Source organism: Xyrauchen texanus, chromosome 24, assembly GCF_025860055.1.
Source record: "Xyrauchen texanus isolate HMW12.3.18 chromosome 24, RBS_HiC_50CHRs, whole genome shotgun sequence".
NCBI lineage: Eukaryota > Metazoa > Chordata > Actinopteri > Cypriniformes > Catostomidae > Xyrauchen > Xyrauchen texanus.
The window spans coordinates 41,360,443-41,386,190 of NC_068299.1; the positions used below are offsets into that span (position 1 = coordinate 41,360,443).

The 25,748-nt window shown below is 39.2% G+C and overlaps 1 protein-coding gene across 2 annotated transcripts in view; it reads left to right on the top strand.

Moving 5' to 3' along the window:
• The window catches only part of heatr5b (HEAT repeat containing 5B), a 78,105-nt gene extending 54,905 nt beyond the window's left edge, over positions 1–23,200 (top strand). The window contains exons 24-36 of one of the 2 annotated variants that reach the window (XM_052090188.1): positions 1,571–1,831; positions 3,942–4,123; positions 4,585–4,653; positions 5,026–5,205; positions 6,802–7,033; positions 7,117–7,344; positions 7,429–7,556; positions 7,662–7,806; positions 10,477–10,734; positions 10,833–11,057; positions 13,779–13,936; positions 14,841–15,054; positions 21,899–23,199. In XM_052090188.1, coding sequence (XP_051946148.1) covers positions 1,571–1,831; positions 3,942–4,123; positions 4,585–4,653; positions 5,026–5,205; positions 6,802–7,033; positions 7,117–7,344; positions 7,429–7,556; positions 7,662–7,806; positions 10,477–10,734; positions 10,833–11,057; positions 13,779–13,936; positions 14,841–15,054; positions 21,899–22,206 — 2,588 coding nt within the window. In that variant the 3' untranslated portion in view covers positions 22,207–23,199. Of the gene's footprint in view, positions 1–1,570; positions 1,832–3,941; positions 4,124–4,584; positions 4,654–5,025; positions 5,206–6,801; positions 7,034–7,116; positions 7,345–7,428; positions 7,557–7,661; positions 7,807–10,476; positions 10,735–10,832; positions 11,058–13,778; positions 13,937–14,840; positions 15,055–21,898 lie in introns of both variants that reach the window. The other variant, XM_052090189.1, reaches the window with a different exon arrangement.
• The last annotated feature ends 2,548 nt before the right edge of the window (positions 23,201–25,748 follow it).

Consider the following 25,748-nt stretch of genomic DNA (forward strand, 5'->3'; position numbering starts at 1 on the left):
ACCCTCAAAAACCTGTTAGTCTGCCTTTAAAATGTCCACCTCCACTCCATTTATTATCCTAAATTATATGCACTTGTTTGAGGTCGTTAGCTGCATAAAGACACCTGTCCACCCCATACAATCAGTAAGAATCCAACTACTAACATGGCCAAGACCAAAGAGCTGTCCAAAGACACTAGAGTCAAAATTGTACACCTCCACAAGGCTGAAAAGGGCTACGGGGAAAATTGACAAGCACCTTGGTGAAAAAAGGTCCACTGTTGGAGCAATCATTAGAAAATGGAAGAAGCTAAACATGACTGTCAATCTCCCTCGGACTGGGGCTCCATGCAAGATCTCACCTCATGGGGTCTCAATGATCCTAAGAAAGGTGAGAAATCAGCCCAGAACTACACGGGAGGAGCTGGTCAATGACCTGAAAAGAGCTGGGACCACAGTTTCCAAGGTTACTGTTGGTAATACACTAAGACGTCATGGTTTGAAATCATGCATGGCACGGAAGGTTCCCCTGCTTAAACCAGCACATGTCAAGGCCCGTCTTAAGTTTGCCAATGACCATTTGGATGATCCAGAGGAGTCATGGGAGAAAGTCATGTGGTCAGATGAGACCAAAATATAACTTTTTGGTCATAATTCCACTAACCGTGTTTTGAGGAAGAAGAATGATGAGTACCATCCCAAGAACACCATCCCTACTGTGAAGCATGGGGGTGGTAGCATCATGCTTTGGGGGTGTTTTTCTGCACATGGGACAGGGCTGACTGCACTGTATTAAGGAGAGGATGACCGGGGCCATGTATTGCGAGATTTTGGGGAACAACCTCCTTCCCTCAGTTAGAGCATTGAAGATGGGTCGAGGCTGGGTCTTCCAACATGACAATGACCCGAAGCACACAGCCAGGATAACCAAGGAGTGGCTCTGTAAGAAGCATTTCAAGGTTCTGGCGTGGCCTAGCCAGTCTCCAGACCTGAACCCAATAGAGAATCTTTGGAGGGAGCTCAAACTCCGTGTTTCTCAGCGACAGCCCAGAAACCTGACTGATCTAGAGAAGATCTGTGTGGAGGAGTGGGCCAAAATCCCTCCTGCAGTGTATGCAAACCTGGTGAAAAACTACAGGAAACGTTTGACCTCTGTAATTGCAAACAAAGGCTACTGTACCAAATATTAACATTGATTTTCTCAGGTGTTCAAATACTTATTTGCAGCTGTATCATACAAATAAATAGTTAAAAAAAATCATACATTGTGATTTCTGGATTTTTTTTTTAGATTATGTCTCTCACAGTGGACATGCACCTACGATGACAATTTCAGACCCCTCCATGATTTCTAAGTGGGAGAACTTGCAAAATAGCAGGGTGTTCAAATACTTATTTTCCTCACTGTAACTATCTCACTTTTTCCATGCAATAATAAATCCATCTGTACTTATAGAGTACACTGCAAATTGGAAAGGAAAGAATGGATGTTCCTTGTGTTCTTGTATGTGGTTTTCTGGTGGAAAAAGCTTTAATGCTGAGAAAGTATTTGATCGATAATGAAGAAACCTTACAGTGTCTTGCATTGCAGAGGTTGGTGGGACTGTTGCGTCTGGTGGCAGAAGGAAGGAAGAGGATGAAGACTCTGAGAAGAAGGATGAGATGGATGATGACATTATGTTCACGTCACTGGGTCAGGATGACAAGTCCAAACCTTCCGTGGCACCTCGCTGGGTTACTCGAGTGTTTGCTGCCGACTGTCTTTGCCGCATCATTCATCTGTGTGAAAATGCTGATAAGGCCCACTTTGACCTGGCGGCTGCCCGTGTTGCCAAGGCTAAAAACCCTGAAGGTAACATCAAAGACTAATTCTGCACAGTAGTTCCAGGTAGTTCACAGTCCTACTACAGTATTAAGGAGATCTGTGTTAATTTAATCATTAATGATATGTCCTGTTTGCATACTAATATTTACTTGGACTTTTTTTATTTTTGTACACTGATACACAGGCCATCCTAGAGTTCAACTGTTGACCTGTTGATTTCAACCATAAAATTATGTTGTGCTGTGTGGTGATGTGTTTTACAGCCACCCAGCCAAATAATGGATTGCACAATAGAGGACAGCCGTGTAGATAGCACGAGTCAAGGACGTATCTAAATGTAGTGGTCTCTGGAGTCAAAGAATAACCATTCAAATGCTCTTTCTAATACTGTAGATATTTTGGGTCAAATTTCAAAACAGCTCTTGATTATTCCCATACTTCAAAATTAGTGAAATGTGGTAGAAGTTAACTGTTTTTCATGAGCAGGTGCTGGACATCTGGTCAGATCAATGGAAAAATGGTGCAGAACACTGGGGAAAACACCAAAAAAATCTATTTCTGTCTGCTAATAGAAAGTTCATCTTTTAACTCGACTGCGGTGCCAAACATATTGCCACATTGACATTTGAATGACTCAAAAGGAAATGATGAATTCTACAGTGACCAGTGCTTTGATCTCAGTCCAATAGAGAACAACAGTTGGGTTCCTGAAGTAAAAATCCCATTCATTTTCTCCATTGATGAATTGATTTTTAACAATAACTTGTAAACCTCTAATGACAGACATACTGCTCTGAAGTTGCTAATCGATGGTATATGCTTCTGTTAAAGCCATCAGTCCAAGTTATTTCAGCTTTTTTATGTGTGCTTTAATTGTGTAATTACCCATGATCCAGAAGAGAAAGATCCAGAGTCGTGTCAAAGCGTGCAAAAAGAGTTTGCAGTGACCGCCCACTCCCATGATGCACTGTAAATGACGCAATCTTGGAGAGTAACTATATATACTGTCAGATGATATAAGTGAAACTGTGATATAAGTGAATACTTAATTATACATTATTATTACAAATCTAAATAGTTTAATATTGTCACTCTCCTGAATTAGAAAAATTTAGCAGAAATAGAGTGTGCGCAGGAGATTCGGTACAGTTCAATTCATGACAAATTTACACAGACAATAAATGCAGACATATGCACAACTGAAATGTGTCCTTGATTTAATAATAATAACAAAAATATTTTAAACATCCTCTTTATACATGAAATGTGTCAGCTTGATATTCAATGAATATTCTGCCGAATATGTAGTTGTTTCACTAAGTAAAAACAATTAAAGCCAAGTCAGTCAAGTAATTTTTATTTGTATAGCGCCTTTCACAACACACATCGTTTCAAAGCAGAAGATCAGCATTAACAGAAGATAAAACTGTAATGTCTATAATGTCGATGAATCATCATTGTGTAATTAGATAAAATACAATTGTTAATCGTGTTTAAAATAAGTAATTAAATAATAATTGTATTAATAACCCCAGTGAGCAAGCTGTAGGCGACTGTGACAAGGAACACAAAACTCCATAAATGTTGATTAATGGAGAAAAATAACCTTGGGAGAAACCAGACTCACTGTGGGGGACAGTTCCCCTCTGGCTAACATCATGAATATAATGTAAATATTATTTATGTATAGTTAAAGTCATGGTTTAAAATTATTAAACTAAGTAAGTGTTAAGGGTCAGTGTTTAAACATCGATTGTGTTTGAACTGTAAGATTAATGACCACAGTCTTTGAAGTCCATCTAGATTAACTGCAGAAGTTCACATAGATGCAACTGTCCTTGTTAATTGGCTGATGAAGGCTTTTGTTGGCAATTGTTAGTCTATGCATTCCATTTGCAATGTTGTGATTCACCTCGCAGCTGGTTGGTTTGGTTCATGGAGGATTTTCTGAAATCCCTATGGAAAAAATACTTTCGGAACCAAGATGGCTGAAAAAGTGGGCGGCACTGTTGCACTCTAATGGCACTGTTTGAAACTTTTAACCTGAACAAGACATCTGCCTGGAGAAATGGACCATTCATTTTCTTAATAAATTAAAATTATTGTCATATTTTCTAATTTGATGTTTCTCACCCAGGTGACTTTCTGGTGTTGCACTTGTGTGATCTGATTCGCATGGCCTTCATGGCTGCAACTGACCACAGCAACCAGCTGCGCATGGTCGGTCTCCAGGCTCTTGAGGACATCATTAAAAAGTTTGCCACTGTGCCTGAACCCGAGTTCCCTGGTCATGTGATACTGGAGCAGTACCAGGCCAATGTGAGTCTACTTTGTGCACCTGTTGTAGTGTGAAAATAGTGCTCCATTGATGAATTCAGCATGTTAAAGTACAACATTAAAAGACCTCGGTCAAGATACCCACACATACATGGAATTGCCATCAATTAAAGGAAGTATCTGTTCACATTGATTTTCATGAACGATAGGCTACAAATACAGCACTTCATTTTAAAATGAAATCATTGGTTACATAAATAAATGTACTCATTTCCCAGTGTTATTCAGCACAGCAATTCATCTGGGTTACATTCCTTGAGCGTAATGACATTCTGCTGCTTTGGATGTAAGCACAATTTGGTGCAGTGCTGTATATTACATGAAATATATCCACAGAAGTTATCACTTACACATCGCCCCTTGTGATTTTTTCATGTACTATATTGGATCAGTGTATTTGAACTTTTATTGTTATTATTTTTAATATATATTATTTGCCACAGGTTGGTGCTGCTCTCCGGCCAGCCTTTTCCCCAGACACCCCATCAGACATCACAGCCAAAGCTTGCCAGGTAACCTTTTAAATCCATCATTCTAAAGGAGTTTATCCTTATTCAAGTAGTAAAAACTCAACCCAAGCAGTGAGATCCTGCTTCTGTCATTTCATGCTACAGAGTGAGAATCCATGTGCACAAAGTTCAACATGAAAGCAGTGATGGCAATAATCAAATATCAAGTTATTAAATAGACAGGCAGGATCAAATCAAAGATAAATCTGTGATAAAACAATGTGTTGTGAAAAGCACTTTTCAAATAAAAATGACTTGACTCATGCTAAATTGTACTTCATTTTCATCAGAAGTGACCGCTCTTTTTGTGCCTCTTGCAGAGTGTTCTTCAGTGACACACACTTTACAAGGGTTGCTTCTCTTGTTTGTGTACAGGTGTGCAGTGCATGGATAGGAAGTGGCGTTGTCAGCGACCTTAATGACCTGCGCCGTGTCCACAACCTGTTAGTATCCTCTCTGGACAAAGTTCAGGCTGGCAAGAGTTCCTCCAGCCAACTTTACAGTGAGAGCGCCACTACCATGGAAAAACTAGCTGTGCTAAAAGCTTGGGCGGAGGTAAACCTTGACATGGCTAGACAACAGGATAATAAAAACATATTACAAAGCAGAATTCTGTTGACTCAGACAACTCAACCAACATTTTGGTTTTTATATTTTATTGTTACTGGTGAAAGATAAACATAAGTGATTTTGAAAGCCAAAATAAGAGTAGTAGTCTTATTTTGTAGAGGGGGGTCAAATGACAATTTTTGCCCATGATTTTGGAGTAAAACAGGTCAAAGAATTATCTTAGAAAGTGGCAGCATCATTATTTTGTTTTTACACAGAGATCGGTAGGTCTTTTACCAAAATCAGTTGAATTCCACACCGCTTGTTGCATGCCAATTGTGTGAGTCCAAAAATGGGAAAACAGACTTTGTGTTGTTATTCCCAAGTTTGAATGCCTATAAAAAAGTATTCATGACATATTGATTTCTTTTTAGATTCGGGTTCAGAAAAAACTTTACTTGTTGTATCTTTGTTTTTAAGGCCCTATATGATAAAATCTCAGAGATATGGGGCTCTCAGTGTGGCTCCATGTGTAAATTATTGAATGTGACCCATTTTTGACCAAAAATGTTGGTCACATGGCATGGAGTTAGTTTTCCTTATCCAATAACACAAAGATCTAAAGTACAATTCTGTTGAAATTAGAAATGTACCTTTTATTTATTCTAAAAAAAATAAAAAGTCAAAATAGTGGTTTTTAGTAGGCGATTGTTGACGCACCATTTGTTTTTCGGTCCAGCAATGTGCGCTCCGGTGTAGATGGTGTGCCCAAAAAACTTTCAAAAGGCCAAAAATGTATGTATATGCCAATACATTTATTTTCAAATTATAACAAACAAATTGGCTATCTCCTCAAAATAAACACACTGCCTTTATCCTGCTCACGGTCAAAAACAATAGACCTCGCTGTGCGCCACACCTGTAACAATTAGTCCTACACTTATATAGGTTACCATGGCTACCCACAGCGCCCACAATAGTCACCATTGAAATGTCTCCAACAGTGATAGTGATATTAAAAGAAATGACACATGTGGCTCATCAGTTAGTGCAATATCTTGTTTTTTGGATTTCAGAAATGAACATCTGCAAAGCTCTTTTGATCGTACTCATTCCCGTGGCCCGGCATCACTTGTGTAGATTGCATCATTAGGAGTACAAGCATCAAAGATGCTGAAACCCAATTGTATTTGTACAGATTTTCATATTATTCTCTTTTGGTTGTTCTGGACCAGAATCTAAATGGATATTAAGATATATTTAATACTTCTGAAGTTAGAAACACCGGTTTTGTTTTTTCTTTTCATTTTTGGATTCTCACCATTGGCATTTAACACAAGAAAGAGTGTTAACTTTTTTTAACCTTTGTTGCTCTAAAATCATAAGTGAAGTTTGTCATTTTCACCCCATCTACAAAATAATGGATTACTCCATAAACATCCCTCATTTCTGTTTATCTTCAGAATACATTTGAAAACATTTAAAACTTTGAGCCGGGAAATTTCAGAATTTTGATTGATGTGACATGGACTAACCAAATTATAATAGCATTTGAAAACAAAACGACATCACTCTGTCATGCATTATTTGCTCTCTTGTTAGGTTTTTGTAGTGGCAATGAAGATAAAGAAAGAATCTCAGTCCAGGCCAGCTCGTCCTGTGCAGTGTGAGCATGAGGAAGTGAGAGATGAAGTAGATGTTCTTCCTCCAGATAGTCTGATGACTTTAGTGCAGCCGGAGCTTCCTTCCCTGAGCCGCCTGTGGCTGGCGGTGTTGAGGGACTACGCTTTACTTACTCTGCCCGCTGAGTTCTCCAGTCAGCTGCCACCTGAAGGTAGTCCACCAAGTTAAATTTCGGCTTATCACTTAACTTTTTAAGAGTCATTATTTAAGTTCTGTTTCTCTTTAAAACCTCAGGAGGGGCCTTCTATACTCCCGAGACTATAGACACCGCGCGGCTTCATTACCGTAACTCATGGGCGTCTATCCTGCATGCGGAGGTTCTGTGGCTCAGTAGCACTGGCTTTGGGACAGCTGAAGACTCTGTTGAAGGCAAAGGTGCCCCCATCAAAGGCCCTGCATTGGCTCCCACCCCCAGCAAAATCCCAGATGATGTCGTGAAAGACAGATTGCACCTTCTTTTAGGTAAATTGTTGCAATCTACAAGGCGTGATTATTTTAGTTTTTTTCAGACTGCAAATAAAAGGGAGTTTTCTCACCTTGTTTCAGGCATCAGCATTGAATTCTTATGTTTTCCACGGGCCGAAGAGCCCATTGAAGATGTCATGTCATGTCTGCATGCGCTCTGCACACTGCTTGACTCACCTAGTGCTCGGACACATATCGCCGAGGATCAGGTCAGACATCTTTTGGATGGACTTCTGGTTCACCTTTTCATACTTAATCATAGCTAAGTGTAAATCATTCTGTTGTAACACTGTTTACATGCATGTATGTGGTAGCTGCTGGCTGTGGAGCTGCTCAACGTGCTTCACCGGCTGTTATTAACACGTGACCCACCTAGCGTGCAGCTGCAGGTGACGACTGTTGTGCAGAAAACCATCCGTGCGGCTCAAGAGCACCTGGACCACATCAGGAGCAGCAAGAGTGAGTGAACAACAGCCTCGGGGGCCCTTTTCTTCATAGGCTTCACTGGTCCAAAAAATATTCAGTGTCTATTTGCACCCCAATAGTCTGGTGAAACCCCAGAATTATATGACAAACTAAACAATAGGTGTCGCTGCAGTGGCGTGGGGTGTAAAGAATGTGTTGTGTTGTCCTAGCAACCGCGGTTCTAATCCACATTTTGTCCCGCTCTTTTTCCCATAGGATTTCCTGTTTCCACTCTTAATATTTCCTTTAATACTACTAAAAATAATAGATTTGATCTAGAATATAAATGGTGGTTTCATCGCTGTGATTTGGTCACGGTGAATGTCGGGGAGTGTGAGAAGGGTTTGATCCGGAGGCGTGGTCTTTTGATCACACTCATTCCCGTGGCTCGGCATCACTTGTGTTGATTGCATTACTGTATTACTAATATATATTTTTTTTTTTGCAGAATCCATAGTTTTAATGCAGTTAACCATGGTGTTACTTGGGGTGGGACTCTAAATAAACACACTGCAGTGATGCCCATATACTGTATGTCAGTATTTTAAATATGGGTAAATAATATCTGTCACTATTTACACTGGGGTGTAAACGGCATCTGCCAAAAATGTTTATTTTTTTAGTCATTATCATTAATATTTATGGCCATATTTTCAGTAAAGCAGCTTTGGAACAATATTTATTGTGAAAGTGCTTTGCAAAAAAAAAAAAAAAAGTCTCTTTGGGTTTATGTTCAAACATTAACAGTGAAAATAAGATGAGAAGAAAAAAGGCAGTGTAAATATTTTGGCTTTTTTATGAAATTTAAATTTTGCAAACATGTTATCTTTAGGGAAGGAGGTATTGCCCCAAGTGAAGGAGTTCAAGTACCTCTGGGTCTTGTTCACGAGTGAGGGGACAATGGAGCGGGAGGTTGGCCGGAGAATCGGGGCATTGGGAGCGGTATTGCACGCGCTGTATCGCACCGTTGTCACGAAAAGAGAGCTGAGCCGAAAGGCAATGCTCTCGATCTACCGGTCAATTTTTGTTCCTACTCTCACCTATGGTCATGAAGGCTGGGTCATGACCGAAAGAACTAGGTCGCGAGTACAAGCGGCCGAAATGGGCTTCCTCAGAAGGGTGGCGGGCTTCTCCCTTAGAGATAGGGTGAGGAGCTCAGTCATCCGTGAGGAGCTCGGAGTAGAGTCGCTGCTCCTTTGCGTCGAAAGGAGTCAGTTGAGGTGGTTTGGGCATCTGGTAAGGATGCTCCCTGGGCGCCTCCCTAGGGAGGCGTTTCAGGCACGTCCAGCTGGGAGGAGGCCTCGGGGAAGACCCAGGACTAGGTGGAGAGATTACATCTCCACACTGGCCTGGGAACGCCTTGGGGTCCCCCAGTCAGAGCTGGTTAATGTGGCTCGGGATAGGGAAGTTTGGGGCCCCCTGCTGGAGCAGCTGCCCCCGCGACCCAACTTCGGATAAGCGGTTGAAGATGGATAGATGGATGGATGGATGTATCTTTATAATATCACAATGTTTTTCTTTTTCTCAGTAAAATTGGGTCTATTTACATGAAAATATAAAGCTGCTTTTATGTTTTAGGATATCATCATATATTTGGGGGTCCTTGGTTTTGACCTAGAGTTAAATAAATTAGATAAATAGTGACCGATTACCTGTAGCTGGTCTCTGGCTCAATTTCGATTTTTGATCTGGTGAAGAAATGCATAAATGATAAATCATAATAATCAGTTTATTTTATATAGCACCTTTCTACAAACTCAAGGTCACTTTACAAGTAGAAAGCAAATAATACAAAAATAAGAAAGCAGAAGAGCAGATCATTTAAGGCAAATATATCTGTTTTGAAGTGGGTTTTGAAATCATATATGGTGTTGAGGTCATGGAGGGATTGTGGGATAGATCCATAATGTGGGAGCAGTAGTGCTAATAGCACTGCCACCCTTTGATGTTAGCTTATAACGAGGGATGTGCAGTAAACCGATGATGATGACGAAAGCCAAAATATTAAATGTAGAGCAATCAATTTTTTTTGTAGAAGGGGGTCAAAATGACAATTGTTGCCTATTATTTTGAAGCAAAACTGCAGGCCAACAAAATAAATGTATTTTTACACTGAGATCTGTAGGTCTATTACTAAAATCATTTGACTTCATTCTTGATGTCAAGAATCCAAAAATGTGTGTATATATATATATATATATATATATATATATATATATATAATAAAAAAAACACTTGTTTAGAGAGTCTATAACTCCAGAAGTTATTTTTAAAGGCCCGATGTGGTTAAATCCCAGAGAAATAGGGGTCTCGGTGTGGCTCCATGAGTGAATTGTTGAATTTGACCCATTGTGGGTCACATGGTGTGAAACTAGTTTTGCTTGTCCAACAAACCAAAGGTACAAATAATGTTAAAAATAGAAATGTCAAAATCGGATTTCGAGAGTCCAAATATACACCGTAAGAACCTTGTGCGACCCTTTGTGATTTTGATGTATCGTAGATTCTAGAAAGAAAGTTGACTTTCAGAAAAACGTTTATCCTTAAATGTCATTTATGTTTTCTCTTATATGAAATGATTTATAATTCAGTGAATTGTTTTCTAGGCTGTGTTGAGCATTAGTGTGGCTGTGTGATTTGAGTGGTGTGGTATTGTTGTCACAGCTGAGGAGGATGGTGAAGACGAGGTGTCAGTGTTTGGGGAAGGAGGTGACACCGGGGAGCTTCTTCCAGGGAAATCGCTGGTGTTCGCCGCGATGGAGCTGTTGGTGTTTATCCTGGTTCGCCACCTACCTCAGTTGAACGCAAAGGACACTGATACCATCAGACGAAAACCACAACAGTTGACTGATGACAGCAACCGAATGGTGGCAGCCACAGTCACGGTCCTCTCTGAGCTGCATTCACTCTGCTCACCTGCAGGTACACACACACTCGCATGAATGTGACCTGGATTCAACCCACACCGTTTATTTCTGTCTTTCATTCTATTAAGTCCAGCTTGTGTATTATTGCTGTAGGAGGTATGACCATTTTGCCCACGGTGCTGTTCCTGATAACTGGTGTGCTGAGAGAGACTGCGGTGAAAATGTCAGATAGCTCTGTTCCTCCACCTGTGTCTGCAGCCCTGCAGGGCATCAAAGCCATCCTCAGCTCGCCACTCGCACGCGCTCGGAAGACGGAGACGCAGTGGAGCGCTCTGGTCAGGAGTAGTTTGGCCACTGTACTAGAGTTCTCTCAGCCGGGTGAGATGATGCCATGTTTCTATGTTTATCTCAGGTGGTCTGTTCAGCTCTGCAGTTCAAATTTGCAAAAAAAGGCCCTTTCATACCCAAATCGATTTCTTTCAATGATTACTCATTGCAATATAGATTTGACTTAATTAATTACATTTGATAAAATTGATTGATTTGAAATTCAATTCAACCCCCATTAATATTCCTTTGTGTCTACTGGATGTTTATTTACAGGTACATCAGCTCCCTCTAGCGTTCTTTCACCACATCTTTTCTCTTTTCCACCAACTAATGTTTTTATTAAATAAATCTAGGACTGTCAAACGATTAAAATACAGGTTCGTACAAGGTGCTTGAAGTATTGAATTTGCCTTTCTTTTCATTTAAGACCTTTCAAATTACCATTTTTTTACCAAGAGGTGCTTAAAAAGTGTGTGAATTGTAAAAAACTTTAAGTACGTTGCGGAAATCATTAAAAAACAAATGTATTTCTTTTCGTAAAATCATGAATACAGTCCTGTTACAGAAAGACATACCGGTAAAAGCACTATTTATTAGCACGCTCTCTCTGTGCTGGGTTTGCGCCCCATTCACTAGAGGAATTCTGCAGATTAAACAACAACAACAGCGCAGACCCCCCCCAACACATGCTGCTGATCTTGCAGGCCTATTATGAGCGCTATACAGCAGAAGACGCACTCTGCCGGGACTGAACAGCATCAATCCACTATTGTAATCCAGACACACGTATCATCTCTTTAACATACCAAATGTGCGCTCCGCTGCACCACACATCTGGATACACGACAGATTATAATGCTCTTCTCCATCATTTGATCATTATTTGATGAATTACTTCTGAAATATTCGATAATGAATTTACACAAACATCTCTTTTAAAAAAATTTGGTTTACCGCCTTATTGTGGCTCATCGCGTGATGTAAATTGTGCCGGGCAATTTTTATCAATGAAGCACAACTTACAATGAGCCTAATTTACATAGAAAGAGGCATGTTTGCGCAGAAAGGAATGTCTATGACTTAAATATTGAAGACACAGCACAATTTCAGTACTGATTGCGCATGCTAAAACCGGTTGTGGGTGGTTAGTGAATAAGACGCAGGTATTTGCGCTGACATACCGTGCTCATTAGTTCCACTACTTTTTTTTAATTCCCCCAAAGTGTTTCTGGAATCACTATTCAGCTTTTTTTATTCAGCGCCGTTGCTGAATTTACAGCAAGAAACATGCTGCTCGAACTGTGTTTTTTTTATTTTTTTTGCGAACAAATGTCTCCTATGAGTCGGTTCTTAGAATAAAAAACATACTGGGCCAGATTAATGACATCATTGTTATTGTAAAGAGTGCCTCTTTACTTGACATCATTGGAAAATCAAAAGAAATCAACACCATCCCAACCGTGAAAAATGGGGGTGGTAGCATCATGTTGTGGGGGTGCTTTGCTGCAGGAGGGACTGGTGCACTTCTCAAAATAGATGGCATCATGTGGAAGGAAAATTATGTGGATATATTGAAGCAACATCTCAAGGCATCAGCCATGAAGTTAAAGCTCGGTCGAAAAGGTGTCATCCTAATGGACAATGACCACAAGCACACCTCCAAAATTGTGACAAAATGTCTTAAGGGACAACAAAAGTCAAGGTATTGTAGTGGCCATCACAAAGCACTGACCTCAACCCGAATTTGTGGGCAGAACTGAAAAAGCATGTGTGAGCATGGAGGACTACAAACCTGAATCAGTTACACCAGTTCTGTCTGGAGGAATGGGACAAAATTCCAGCAACTTATTGTGAGAAGCTTGTGGAAGGCTACCCAAAATATTTGACCCAAGATAATCAATTTAAAGGCAGTGATACCAAATACTAACTAAGTGTGTGTAAACTTCTGACCCACTGGGAATGTGATGAAAGAAATAAAAGCTGAAATGAATCATTCTCTCTACTATTATTCTGACATTTCACATTCTTAAAATAAAGTAGTGATCCTAACTGACCTAAGACAGGGAATGTTTTCAACGATTAAATGTCAGGAATTGTGAAAAACTGAGTTTAAATGTATTTGGCTAAGGTGTATGTAAACTTCTGACTTCCACTGTATGCACACAATGACATGATCAAATAGAAGTACACTTATGCAACTGTACTTTTTACTTGTACTTTTTTAATCGCACAAAGAACAAAATCTATATTCCTCAAAATAAATAGAAATCTGCAATTATTAAATAATACGGAATAATAAAATTATATAAAATCTCCTGCTCCTCACCTTAACATTTGCTGAAAATAATATTCCACCATACAAAAAACGCAAATGTCCTATCAGTGTTCATTCATAAATAAATTGTCCGTAAATGAGCGTACTGATTATCTGTTTGCTGAATGTTTATTGAACAGACACCAGTGTTTTTTGTTCTTAATGGTTTCTTCACAGTTATTGCTGTGACTTTGATGTAGTACAACCCTTTTCAATCTCGAGTCTTAGAACAGGTTATTTTTAATGCTGATTTGAGTCAAAGTCGGGATATTTGTCTTGTCTTGAACTTGCAGTCGGGTCGGCATTGCACCACCTACTGTACCGATAGGAATTTGCAGATGACAGCCATTCACAGCTCTTAGTGTGAAAGGGACATTTGTCTAGCTTTTTTGCACTGTGGATGTGCCGTCTGAGGCTGAGACTTCCTTTGACATAACCACTCTCTCCCCTCCTAGATGTGTCTGGATCTGAGTGCAGTGTGGATGAGGTCAGTTTGCTGACAGCCGTCACTCTGTTTTTGCTGTCGGCCAGCAGCGAGCTGATCGGCGTCCCTGTTCTGCAGAGTGGCTGCATTGAGCGCTTCAGACATGGACTTAATTCTGCTGATCCTTGGGTGAGTTTTACCAGCATACATTTGAGTTTCTCAGATGTTTAAATAAGAAAACTGATTTAGATATAGTTCAGATGGTTTCATTTATGTTTCTTCGTTTTTTTTTTTTTATACGAGTAAATTTCCATGACTTTTTTTTCACGTATGGTATCTGAAAACCAAAAAATGTGGACCATTTTCTTTATATTTTATTGGTTTTATTTCATTTTGTTACACTTGTGTTCCCAGTCAAAAATGGCCGGCCATTGGAAATGAATGGATTAGACTTCAAAATACAGAAATATTAAGTGTTCAGGATAATCCCAATCCTTTAGATTTGCAAATATGTAGATGTGTGAAAGTCCTCAGACATGTTTACACACACACACACACAAAAAAAAAAAACCTGTGTTGAGCATTTCCATGTACACTCTTTGAGGAATATTTCAAGATCTACTTTTCATATTATGTTGTATTTGGGCTTGTTTGAATTGGGATAATCTGCTGTACGTTATAATATGACATTGTCTATGTTATATGTATGTTACGGGAAGTAATAAGGGAAAACGTGACAAAGACACTTCTGTTTATTTTATTTATGCGTGTCAGTGGGAATTTCATACACTAATGCTCACTGTAGGAGGTTTTAATGAGGAACACATCACAAGGGTTAATATTTTATAGAGAACTTTAGCCAAATAGCACATGGGCAGTTGGCATGACATGTACTGTTACTGTACCAAAGAAAATAATCTTTCCACATGTTCTCCTGGTTTTATGTGTAACACATCAAAATATAAAAAAAAGTTTAAAAAGATGTTAGATGACTTCTTAAGACTGTAGACACTGTATTCCTGAAAATGTGTGTGTGTGTGTGTGTGTGTGTGTGTGTGTGTGTGTGTGTGTGTGTGTGTGTGTGTTTACGCAGATTCAGGCTCGCTGTTATCAGCTGCTGCTGTCCGTCTTTCAGCATTCATGTCGCAGTCTCTCCACACCCTATATCCACACGCTGGCTCCTGTGCTGGTGGAGAAGCTCAAGAATGTTGAGCACAGTCGACCAAACACACCCGCTGAACTACAAGCTGTACAAGAAGGAGTGAAAGTGTTGGAGAGCCTTGTGGCCATGGGAGAGGAACACACTCGTAAGCGTTCTTCAAGTGTTTTCATTACTATTGATTATTTTGGTAATCCAATGATCTGCCCATTATTTTGGTGATTTAATCTGACTTAATAAAACAGTACTTTGAAAGAATCAAATATGCTTAATTTGGAGATCAGATTAAGATGCCTTTAAATATACTTCAAATTCTGTTCAAATGTTTGGAATCCCTGAGACAATGTAAAAGAAGCTTATGATTCTATTTACCATGGTAGCATTTAATTGATCAAGAATACCACCAAAAATGGGTAGCTCAGTGGTAAAGACACTGACTACAACCCCTGGAGTTCACTAGTTCGAATCCCAGGGTGTGCTGAGTGACTTCCATCCAGGTCTCCTAAGCAACCAAATTGGCCCGGTTGCTTGGGTAGAGTCACATGGGGTAATGTCCTCGTGGTCCCTATAATGTGGTTAATTCTCAGTGGGGCACGTGGTGAGTTGAGGGTGGATGCCGCAGTGGATGGATCTCATCCATCTCAAGACGATCTCCAGTGTTTCAAATCGGTGATCGGTATTGGCTGATCACGGTATTAAAAATTTGTGATCGGATCGGTATTGGCCGATCTTATGCTTAAAAATCTGTGATCTGATCGCCATTGGCCGATCTCAGTGTTAAAAATCGGTGAACAGGCTTGTATGTGACGCCATGCGAGGAGCAGACATGTGAGCGATGAGCTCTGCACACTTCATGTTATCATCAGGTGAGATTCGATGCACCCAGTCCCATTTGTTCTGTGAGGTAAACATGGCAAAGAAGTAAAAATCCTCGGGCTCTGGAGATATAAAAAGACACTTACGTGCTCAAGCTGAAACATCTGGTGGGCCTGCAGGCCGTCTACTGTCCAACATGTCAGTGATGCTGACGAAGGCTGTTGCTACTGATCTCACTGTAATACGTCAATCGATTACGGCGATGGAAATAAAATTCTCTGAGTTTGTTACAAGAGTGGCAGATGTTGAGAAATGGATTGATTATCTGGAGTCATTTGAAAGTGAATTATCTGCTAATCCGCTCGTGACCAAAATAGATGTGGGAAAATGTTTGGAAAAACTGGAAGATCTCAAAAATAGCAGCCGAAGAAACAACTTACGGATTGTTGGAATTACTGAGCATGAAGGCAGAGATATAGTGAAATTCCTAGATGAGCTCCTCCGGAGTCTGCTTGATGAGTGAGCATGCTCAGTGTCCCGGCTCACGGATCTGCTGAGGGAAACGGCCATGATTGATTCTTGACACATTTTTGAGATCATCCGAGAAAGATCTTGTGTTACGCAAGGCGAGGAGCAAAGGAAATCTTTCTCTGAAGAATCACAACATTTTCTTGTTCCCTGAGAGAAATGCGATTGATTCAAGGAGTGTAAGAAACTCTTGCATCAACGGAATATCGCTTTTGCACTGATATTTCTGGCCAAATTGAGAATAGAAATGAAGGATGGCCGCTGGGTATTTACGTGTCCCAAGCAAGCATTGTCCTTCATAAATACATTGGAGTGAGTAAGCCATTTGGTGTTTCTCATGTGAGTGGATTGACTTGCTGAACATAAACTCGACTGTCTGAGAAAGCTGGGCACCATTTTTGTTTGTGTTGTTTCCATGTGGCTGGACTTTGTTTTGTGGAATAACACTCCTTCAAGAAACATTTGCATTGACAAAGGATCGCTTTTGCACTGGTGTTCCCGACCAGTGGATCTGAATTGAAATTGGATGCTGGGGATGGCTGCAAAATATCTACATGCCCACACAAAGGATGTCTTTTATAAAGTTGACAGACTGAGTAAGTCATGGTTTATTTTTTTTTATTTAGCCTCCGAGGTAATTTTACTCTTGACCATCCGAGGAACCGGGATGAATGTTTTGCTTCTTTTTGTGATGGTTCCGCCTAGCGTCTGGAGTTTGTTTTTTGGAATAACACTGCTTCGGAACAGTTGTAGATGAATCTGTTCATTCCTTGTGCTTATGCCTCCTGTTGGCTGGAGTTTGATTTGTGGAGTATTTTTGTGGGACTTTGGAGTGATTACGTCATCTGCTGCACTCATAAACAGCCGGCTCACTGAACACTTGTTTGTCTGTCTGAGGAAACTTAACGGCTTTATATCGGCTGGAATTTGTTTTGTGGAGGAAGACATCTTCGAGACTGTGAATGTGAATGTATCTACACATTCTTTGTGTTTATTCTGCCTATTGGCTGGGGTTTGTTTTCAAAAGTATTTTCTATTATGTAATTTTGCCTCACAAAATTTGTGCAGAAGCACTAGACTGGCAAAGTTGTCGTGGGGGCTCTCGTAGGCATACACAGACCTTTTTGAGTTTAGAGGGATTGACACCCTGTCGTGCACGGTGTTAATGTGCACGTTTTTCTTTTTTCTGTTTGTTTGGTTTGGGGGTGAGGTTCAGGGTTTGATTATTGTACTAATGTTGGAAGGTTGTCTGTATAATCTTGTTTTTGACACAATCATTTTTTTTTAATTATTATTTATTATATCAATATGTCAAAATGTAATATGAGTGGATTGTCTCTCTCCATGTGGAATGTGAATGGGTTGGGGCACCCCATAAAAAGAAGGAAGGTTGTTTATTTTCTTAAGCATAAGAAATGTGATTGTGTTTCTTCAAGGAACACATCTTTCCTCGAACGTAGCTAAAACATTTGTGAAGGTATGGGGTGGGCATGTTTTCTTTACTGCTGGCTCAAGTAAGAGCAGGGGAGTCATTACATTGATAAATAAACATATACAATTAAAATCTCTCAAACAGTTTAAAGATAAATTAGGGTGAATCATTATTGTTTTAGCAGAAATTCAGGGGCAAAGGTTAGTTTTGGCTAACATGCAAGCCGCTGGCAACCCACATTATGTAATATTGGGAGGAGACTTTAATCTTTTGATGGACTCAGTCATTGATCATAGTGAAGCAAAAATGTGTAAGCCCCCTAGAGCAACATTGGTTTACACATTCACAGGATGTGTAAAAATCTTGGTCTTGTAGATATTTGGCAACGTTTGAATCCATCTGGTACGGACTATAAAAAAAATGAGATTTTTATGAACTCCATAAGATTTATTCTAGAATATATTTTTTTTAATCTTAGTCCCTAATTTCATCTGTTGTTGATTGCTCAATTGTAAACATCTTGGTCTCAGATCACGCCCTGGTGAGTTTAGAGATGTTGCCACATACGGAGAAAAAGAAATCGTATAGTTGGCGCTTTAATGTATCCCTCTGTCAAAATCCTGATTTCCAACAAATGTTAAAGACTGAAATCTATATTTTTATGGAGGCCACCTGGTCCTCAGTATCTTCTGTGGGCGTGGCTTGGGAGGCACTTAAGGCGGTTCTTAGGGGTCAGAGCATACACTGCCTCATTTACCAAAAAATCCAAAGCATGAGTACTCGTGGAGTTGGAAGGGAATATTAAAAGGGCAGAGCAGAAGCATCGAATGTCGTCTGATGGCCTCAGAGAATTGACCCGATTATTCAGACAAGACAGTCATACTTTGAGTCGGGGGATAAAGCAGGGAAACTTTTGGCTAGATATATAAAACAGAGAGAGTCTTTTTCTACCATTCCAATTTTTACCTCGACCATTGATATTAACAATGGCTATAAGATTTATATATTGGTCTCTATAGTTCCACGTCTTCGTCTACTGATGAAGCTATTAAAACATTTGTGGAACCATTAGAACTCCCCAAATTGTTGAGCAAAAAAATTCTCTTGATTCTGAGATATCCTTGGAGGAGCTTGATGAGGTTATTAAGGCCTTACCTACAGGCAAGGCTCCAGTTTTGCTGCTTTTTAGATCTTATGCTACAGAATTGGCACGGGAGTACATTTATTGGTTTGAATAATTTACTTTATAGACACCCTGTAGCAGCGGTAAAAACAAATTGATTAATTTCAGATTATTTTACTCTGAATAGGGGCACTCGGCAGGGTTGCCCTCTTTCCCCATTATGGTTCTGTCTTGCCCTGGAACCATTAGCAGATTCAGATTATTTTACTCTGAATAGGGGCACTCGGTAGGGTTGCCCTCTTTCCCCATTATGGTTCTGTCTTGCCCTGGAACCATTAGCAGCCGCGATAAGGAGGATGATTTTCCAGGGGTGATGGCGGGAGGTGTGGCACATAAGCTTCTACTTTACACAGATTATATTGTATTATTTGTGTCTGACCCTACTAGATCTATGCCTTGCCTCCACAGAATTATTAATTACTTTTCAAAGTTCTCAGGATACAAAGTAAATTGGTCTGAATCCAAAGCTTTGGCTCTGACAGCCTACTGTTCAGTAACGGTCTTCCAGCCAGGTGCCTTCTAGTTGCCCAAACAGGGCATTAAGTATTTTGGTATTTTATTCCCAGCAAATCTGTCTGATTTAGTTTTGACCCTTTAATAAAAAAGTTTTTGAGCGATGTGGACAAGTGGGCTTCATTACATTAATCGATGATTGGGAAGGTTAATGTTATAATAATGAATTGTATTCCAAAATTCAACTAACTGATACGGTCACTCCCTATCAGTTAGTTCCTCTCTTATTTCAAGCAGTTTCATAGCATAGCCATCCATCCATCCATCTTCAACCGCTTATCCGAAGTCGGGTCGCGGGGGCAGCTGCTCCAGCAGGGGGCCCCAAACTTCCCTATCCCGAGCCACATTAACCAGCTCTGAATGGGGGACCCCGAGGCGTTCCCAGGCCAGTGTGGAGATGTAATCTCTCCACCTAGTCCTGGGTCTTCCCCGAGGCCTCCTCCCAGCTGGACGTGCCTGAAACACCTCCCTAGGGAGGCAGCCAGGGGGCATCCTTACCAGATGCCCAAACCACCTCAACTGACTCCTTTCGACGCGATAGCATAGCGAAGTCCTTAATTTGGAATTGTAAATATCCTATATTACATTTTAATAAATTGCATAGGCCGATCTACAAAGGTCTGCTTGGCCTACCCAAAATGTTGTTTTATTATTATGCAATCGGTCTTAGACATTTGTCTCATTGGTCATTTCCACCTGAGAGAGCCCCTCCCTGGGTTTGTATTGAACGGGAAGTTCTTGCCCCTATTTCGCCATTGCAACCCTTTCTATCAAAGTTAAGTTACCCCTCGTTATGTTGCATTTGCACTCAGTATGGACAAAAGTGTCCAGAGTGTTTAATTCAGACATTTATTCAAGTGTTGCCTCAAGCATATGTCTGAACCCTAAAGTATGCATTGATAATGCTGGTCAGAATGGATTGTGATTGGGTTCTACATTCTGTTACCTGTATGAGAGCAGAGTGTTGAGATCTTTTGAAGATTTGGTTCAACATTCTGTTATTCCTAGATCTCAGTTTTTTAGGCATTTACTGCTGCACCACCTGCTCTGTACTATTTTTGGGAGTAACATACACCCCGAAAGATTTAAACTTGGTAATAGAGGAAGAAGTGTGGGCTAGGACTAGAAATATCAAGTGCAATAGAGATGCAAGGGTGCGCTTATGCAATTTAAGATGATACATCGATTGGACCCCCTCTAGATTGAATAGGTTCGGTCTTAAAGACATACCCACCTGCTGGCAATGCCAATCAGAGGATAGAGTTATGGCCCATGTTTTTTGGTGGTGTGTTGAGATCCAGGGGTTTTGGATGAAGGTTCAGAATGTTGTGTGTGATGTGTTGGGCACTCGGATTTAGTTTTGCCTCAGACTCTATGTTTTGAGTGGTGGGGATCAATCATGGGAACAAAAACATAAAGAAACAAATTTATCTAAGAATGTTAAATGTTGGTTCCATGTACAGTACTGTGCAAAAGGCACATAAGATGTTTCACAAAAACATTTGTCATAAGATGGTTATTTATATCTTCAGCTATAGTGTGTCAATAGGGAATACAAATTTTATACTCCCAAACATTCATTTTGCAAATAGAATAGAATAGAAGAACAGGGAGCCCTGCAGCAGATGGCATGGCCCTCAAAGTCCACCCACCCCACTGAACATTGGGTCAGTCTGTGATTACACAAGAGAAAGAAGTAATTGAGACAGCCTTAATAAATTAAAGAACTGCGGTGAATTCTCCAAGAAGCTTGGAACATCCTATCTGCCAGCAACCAAGAAAAACTGTGTCCAGGTGTAAGTAGGAGAATTGGTACTATTTTGAAGGCAAATGTGTTCACACCAAATTTTGATTTAGCTCTTTTTCTTTTTACTGGACTTTGATATTAATTGATTAATGAAAACTGTATGTCATTATTTTTTTTAAGAAATCCTCACTTTGAAAGATTTTCACTAGTGCTTAACTTTTGCACAGTACTGTATATATGGTATAAAATGGGTGATCGGAAAAAGTCAGTGATCAGATCTGTATTGGCCGATATCATGCTTTAAAATCAGTGATCGGATCGGTATTGGCCGATATCAAGCTTAAAAATCGGTGATCAGTATCTCGGTGTTAAAAATCGGAGATCGGATTGGTATTGGATCTCAGTTAAAGGCAGTATTTGGATCGGTATTGGCCGATCTTAGTAAAAAAAAATCAGTTGTTTGATTGGTTTTGGCTGATCTCATGTTTAAAAATTGGTGATTGGGTAGGTATTGGTCTATCTCAGTGTAAAAAATCGGTGATTGGTATTTGCCGATCTCTGTGTTAAAAATGGGTGATCAGATCGGTGTTAACAAATCTATATGTTCAAAATCTGTGATCGGTATCGGCCTCAAATATCCTGATTAAAAACAATCCCTGTGATTTAACTGGAAACAAAGTAATCAAGATACAATAAGTATTAACTTACAATAAGTATTGACAACCAAGCATTAACCCTTCTGTTCATTTTCTAAACTCACGTGTCTCAAACAGGAGTTCAGTTATTGGCTCTGCTGGTCCCCACACTCATTTCATACCTGTTGGATGAGCCGGTGATGTCCTCTGCATCCACCAGCTCTAAAGGCCTGCATGAGTTTGCTCTTCAGAACCTCATGCACATCGGTCCTTTGTACCCTGTTGCCTTCAAGACTGTTATCGGAGCGGCACCAGAGCTGAAGACTCGCCTTGAGGCGGCGATCAGGTCCAGTCAAGCCCACAGTAAAGCCAAGACTACAGCGAGACCGCCACAGCAGACGGTGCAAGCATCACCCACCATCAAACTCAAGACCAGTTTCTTCTAGATCACACACAGTTTCACTCATTAGGTCAAACACGGTTATCAATCCACAGCATGGAATTATTTAAGCCTGAATGTTACTTTTTTACTGAATTCCCATATGAAGCCAATAAATGTTTAAGGGAAATGGAGAAGTCATTATAAAGCTTTCAGGTCTGTAAAACAATGTGGTTGTATTATACAGTATAACAGCATTATTGTTTGTCTTCTAGTTGCCTTGTGTAGTTTTACTTTTCTTTTGCACTTTTAAAGGCAACTTAAATATTTAAGTTTCAGAGGGCACAACAAAGGTGAACAGATCAATTTCACCTAAATATTCCCATGAATATATTCACATGTTTTTCACCCATGTTTTATTTTTTTAACTGCTGTTTAATAGTATGTGTTATGATCTATTTATCTTGATAAATCAATGTTTTCTTTAAACTGATCTTGTATGATTTACACTAGTTTTAGTTAGCTGTTTTGTTTGTTCATTTTTTCAATGATGAGGCCCCAGCCCGGCATTGGTCATAATTCAACACATCGAAGGTAAATGGTTTATTTGTGGGTTTTAATGTTGGTTTGTTTTTGATGACTGCTGTTCATTTATGCTGTGAATGTCATTGTATACAGATGTCCAAACTTTTAGCTAAATAATGGTCTGAGGTGTTATGGCAGTCTGTGAGAGTATTTGTACATTTTAGAGAAGCTCAATATGAAAGCTGAAACAACTTTATGATGGTGTTTTGTCATATAGTCTGAGCTTTTAAGCACTTGATTGTAGGCCTGTTTTTCATAAATTAAATTAAAATGTTGAAATTTTAGTCCAGAAATCATATTGTTGTCTATTTCAAAATCTTCTGAATCAGACGTGTATTACTTTTCTTGAATTTTACAGTATAAATGACACAACTGGTATTTGCAAATGGTTCATAACTTAGTTTACATTAAATTATCCAAAGATAAATGCATTTAACTTCAATTAAAGACGTGTTGTTACCACTGATGATCCTGATCCTTTATGACAGTGTTTATTCAAAATCTGTCAGATACATTTATATGCTTTAATGATTCAGAAGTGCGCCATCAAAAATACAAGCCTCTCATTTCTCCTTTTAAATTATCAGCATACCAACGGTAATTTAAGTGGTGTTTAAACTAGAATGTTCCTTATTCACAGACGTTATTCTTTATAAAGCTGAATTTAATTGAAAGCCAGAAAAGAACATTTATTTTTGCTCTGCTTCTGAGTGGGGTATTGATTTATATATTCTTTGAGTCTCTGCTCCTCTCAGATCCTGATAAAAAAAAAAAAAAAAGGTATCTAGTGAAAATGTAATTGTAGCTATAATTCATTCATGCATTCACATGCAAAAATGTCAAGTTATTATTCACAATCCACATTGTTTCAAAGCAGCTTTACAGAAGGTAAAAGTGTACCCAGTGAATAACTTCATATAAAATCAATATTTTTGTTCAGTGTGATTGAATGATGATCGTCTCATCCTCTTCAGTTTTCACACCTGCCACTAACTACATTCAAGCCCTGAGAGTGTTGAGTTCTGTCTTACAGGGGTGAAGGTGTATCAAAGAGAGTGTGTGAGACGTCTAGGTAGTTGTTACTTTAGGGTATGTATGGTGTCTCATACCCCCACAGACAGAGTCTTTGAACTTGCACACAAAGACATCTTATCCAGAGGTAAAATTGTACTTTTGTATTTTTTCAAAACAAGAAAAGCCCATAAACATCTGTTTCCTCTCAGATGTACATGATTCACTGTTATTATTGAATAAATGTTTAGTTCTATCCCGTTAGGACGCACATGTACAAGGATACTGTAAAACAGCATAAAGGTTTTTTTATTTATTTAATTTAGCAAAATAAAAAACACTACCAATATACAGATTTAACAAATCTGTTATTTATTAGGCAGTCCCGTCTTATTTTATTGATTGTTTTATTAAAGTTTGTATATATGTTATGTTGCTTTTAAATGTTTAAAATTATAAAACGTCCTCTCATGTGGTAGGATAAAACGTGTTTCAACAAACAGGCAGATCGGGTCATTTTAATAAAAAATGACGTTTATTCTTTCAAAATCTTTTTTAGTAATTTAACATCCACAGGCGATGTCTCTTAGCATCAGTCATCACACAAACGCTCATTTGAGCAGGTGAAGACTTTCTTTTGACTCCAAAACTCACCTTGAAGAATTCATTCAGAGGTAAATAGCATTTCCCCCCTGGAATCCAATTAAAAAAACAAGGACAAGAAATGGCAGACAATCAGAGCAGTAACAAAGTCTCTTTAGCAAGTCAGTTCACTCAGCGGCCATCTTTGGAACTTGTCTGGGCAGCTATTTTTCTAACTTAACAAATGACATACAAGAGCAGCTCTTATCCACTTGAATGAGGAAAGACTGAAATCTCAAAAACTGTTGGTCAAGACAAACATATTTCGTCAACATCCCAGAGGTCTCAGTCTTCTGAGACATTATCTGATGCTGTTTTTCCGTCTGCTAACGGCTACAGCGTAGATGTCCTTGTAGGGAAACGTAAAAAAATAAATAAAAAAGCAAAGCGACGCCAATGTTATAGTTGATAGGTTGCAATTACAAGTGTCTATCGCGAGGAGTAAACTTGGTGGTGGGAATCGAAAGATACGTGTCTTGCCCACAGGGGTCCTAAAACATATGGGTAACACTTTACATTAAGTTTTTTTTTAAGGGTTTATAAAGGGGTTCATTAATGACTAATAGCTAATCTACAAATGCATTGTAAATCATTGATATGCAGTTATAAAAACACAAATAATGAGGATGTGATACTTGCCAAATAGTGAGCCAATTTAAACTCTCACATGTTATAAATGCTTAATAAAGGTTCTTATGAATACTTATTTGAATCAAAATCATGAAATGTCATAATTCACGATTTATGTCATGATGCAGCAAAAATAGAGTACTAGGAGTGAGATTAAAAGGAGTTGTGTTTTTTGTCTATTTCATGTCAAAATGATTGTGCTACTTATGATCTTGATGCTCTTCTATAGCAATGTATAATCATTCTGATTCTCGCTATATCAAAAATATATTGATTTCCCACAAAGCCTTCATGTTATGGGCTATATACCTGAACTATCATTAATTGTACCTTGCAATGATTTAATGTAATTTGCATGTTTTATCTAAGTCATAGACATAAAAAAGGGTGCCAAAATGCAAACCATAACTAATAATGAGTTACACATTAACCATTACCATCAATAACCTTTGAAAGTGTTCCTAAATGTAAAGCAGGGGTGGGGAATGTGAGGCATCAGGGCCGTATGCGAGGCCATTTGAGAAATAATCTGAAAAGCAAAAAGTGGAAAAAACGCAACTAATTTCGTAAATACTAAATAATGGCCCTTAATGGGAAACAGGTTCCCCACCCCTGATGTAAAGTCAACACAAGTAAACTATTTATTGAGTTACTGACATCAGTGAACTATGAAAGTATGCCCTAATGTAAAGTGAACCCATTTTAACCATTTATTAATAAGTTACAAACATTAGTAAACGA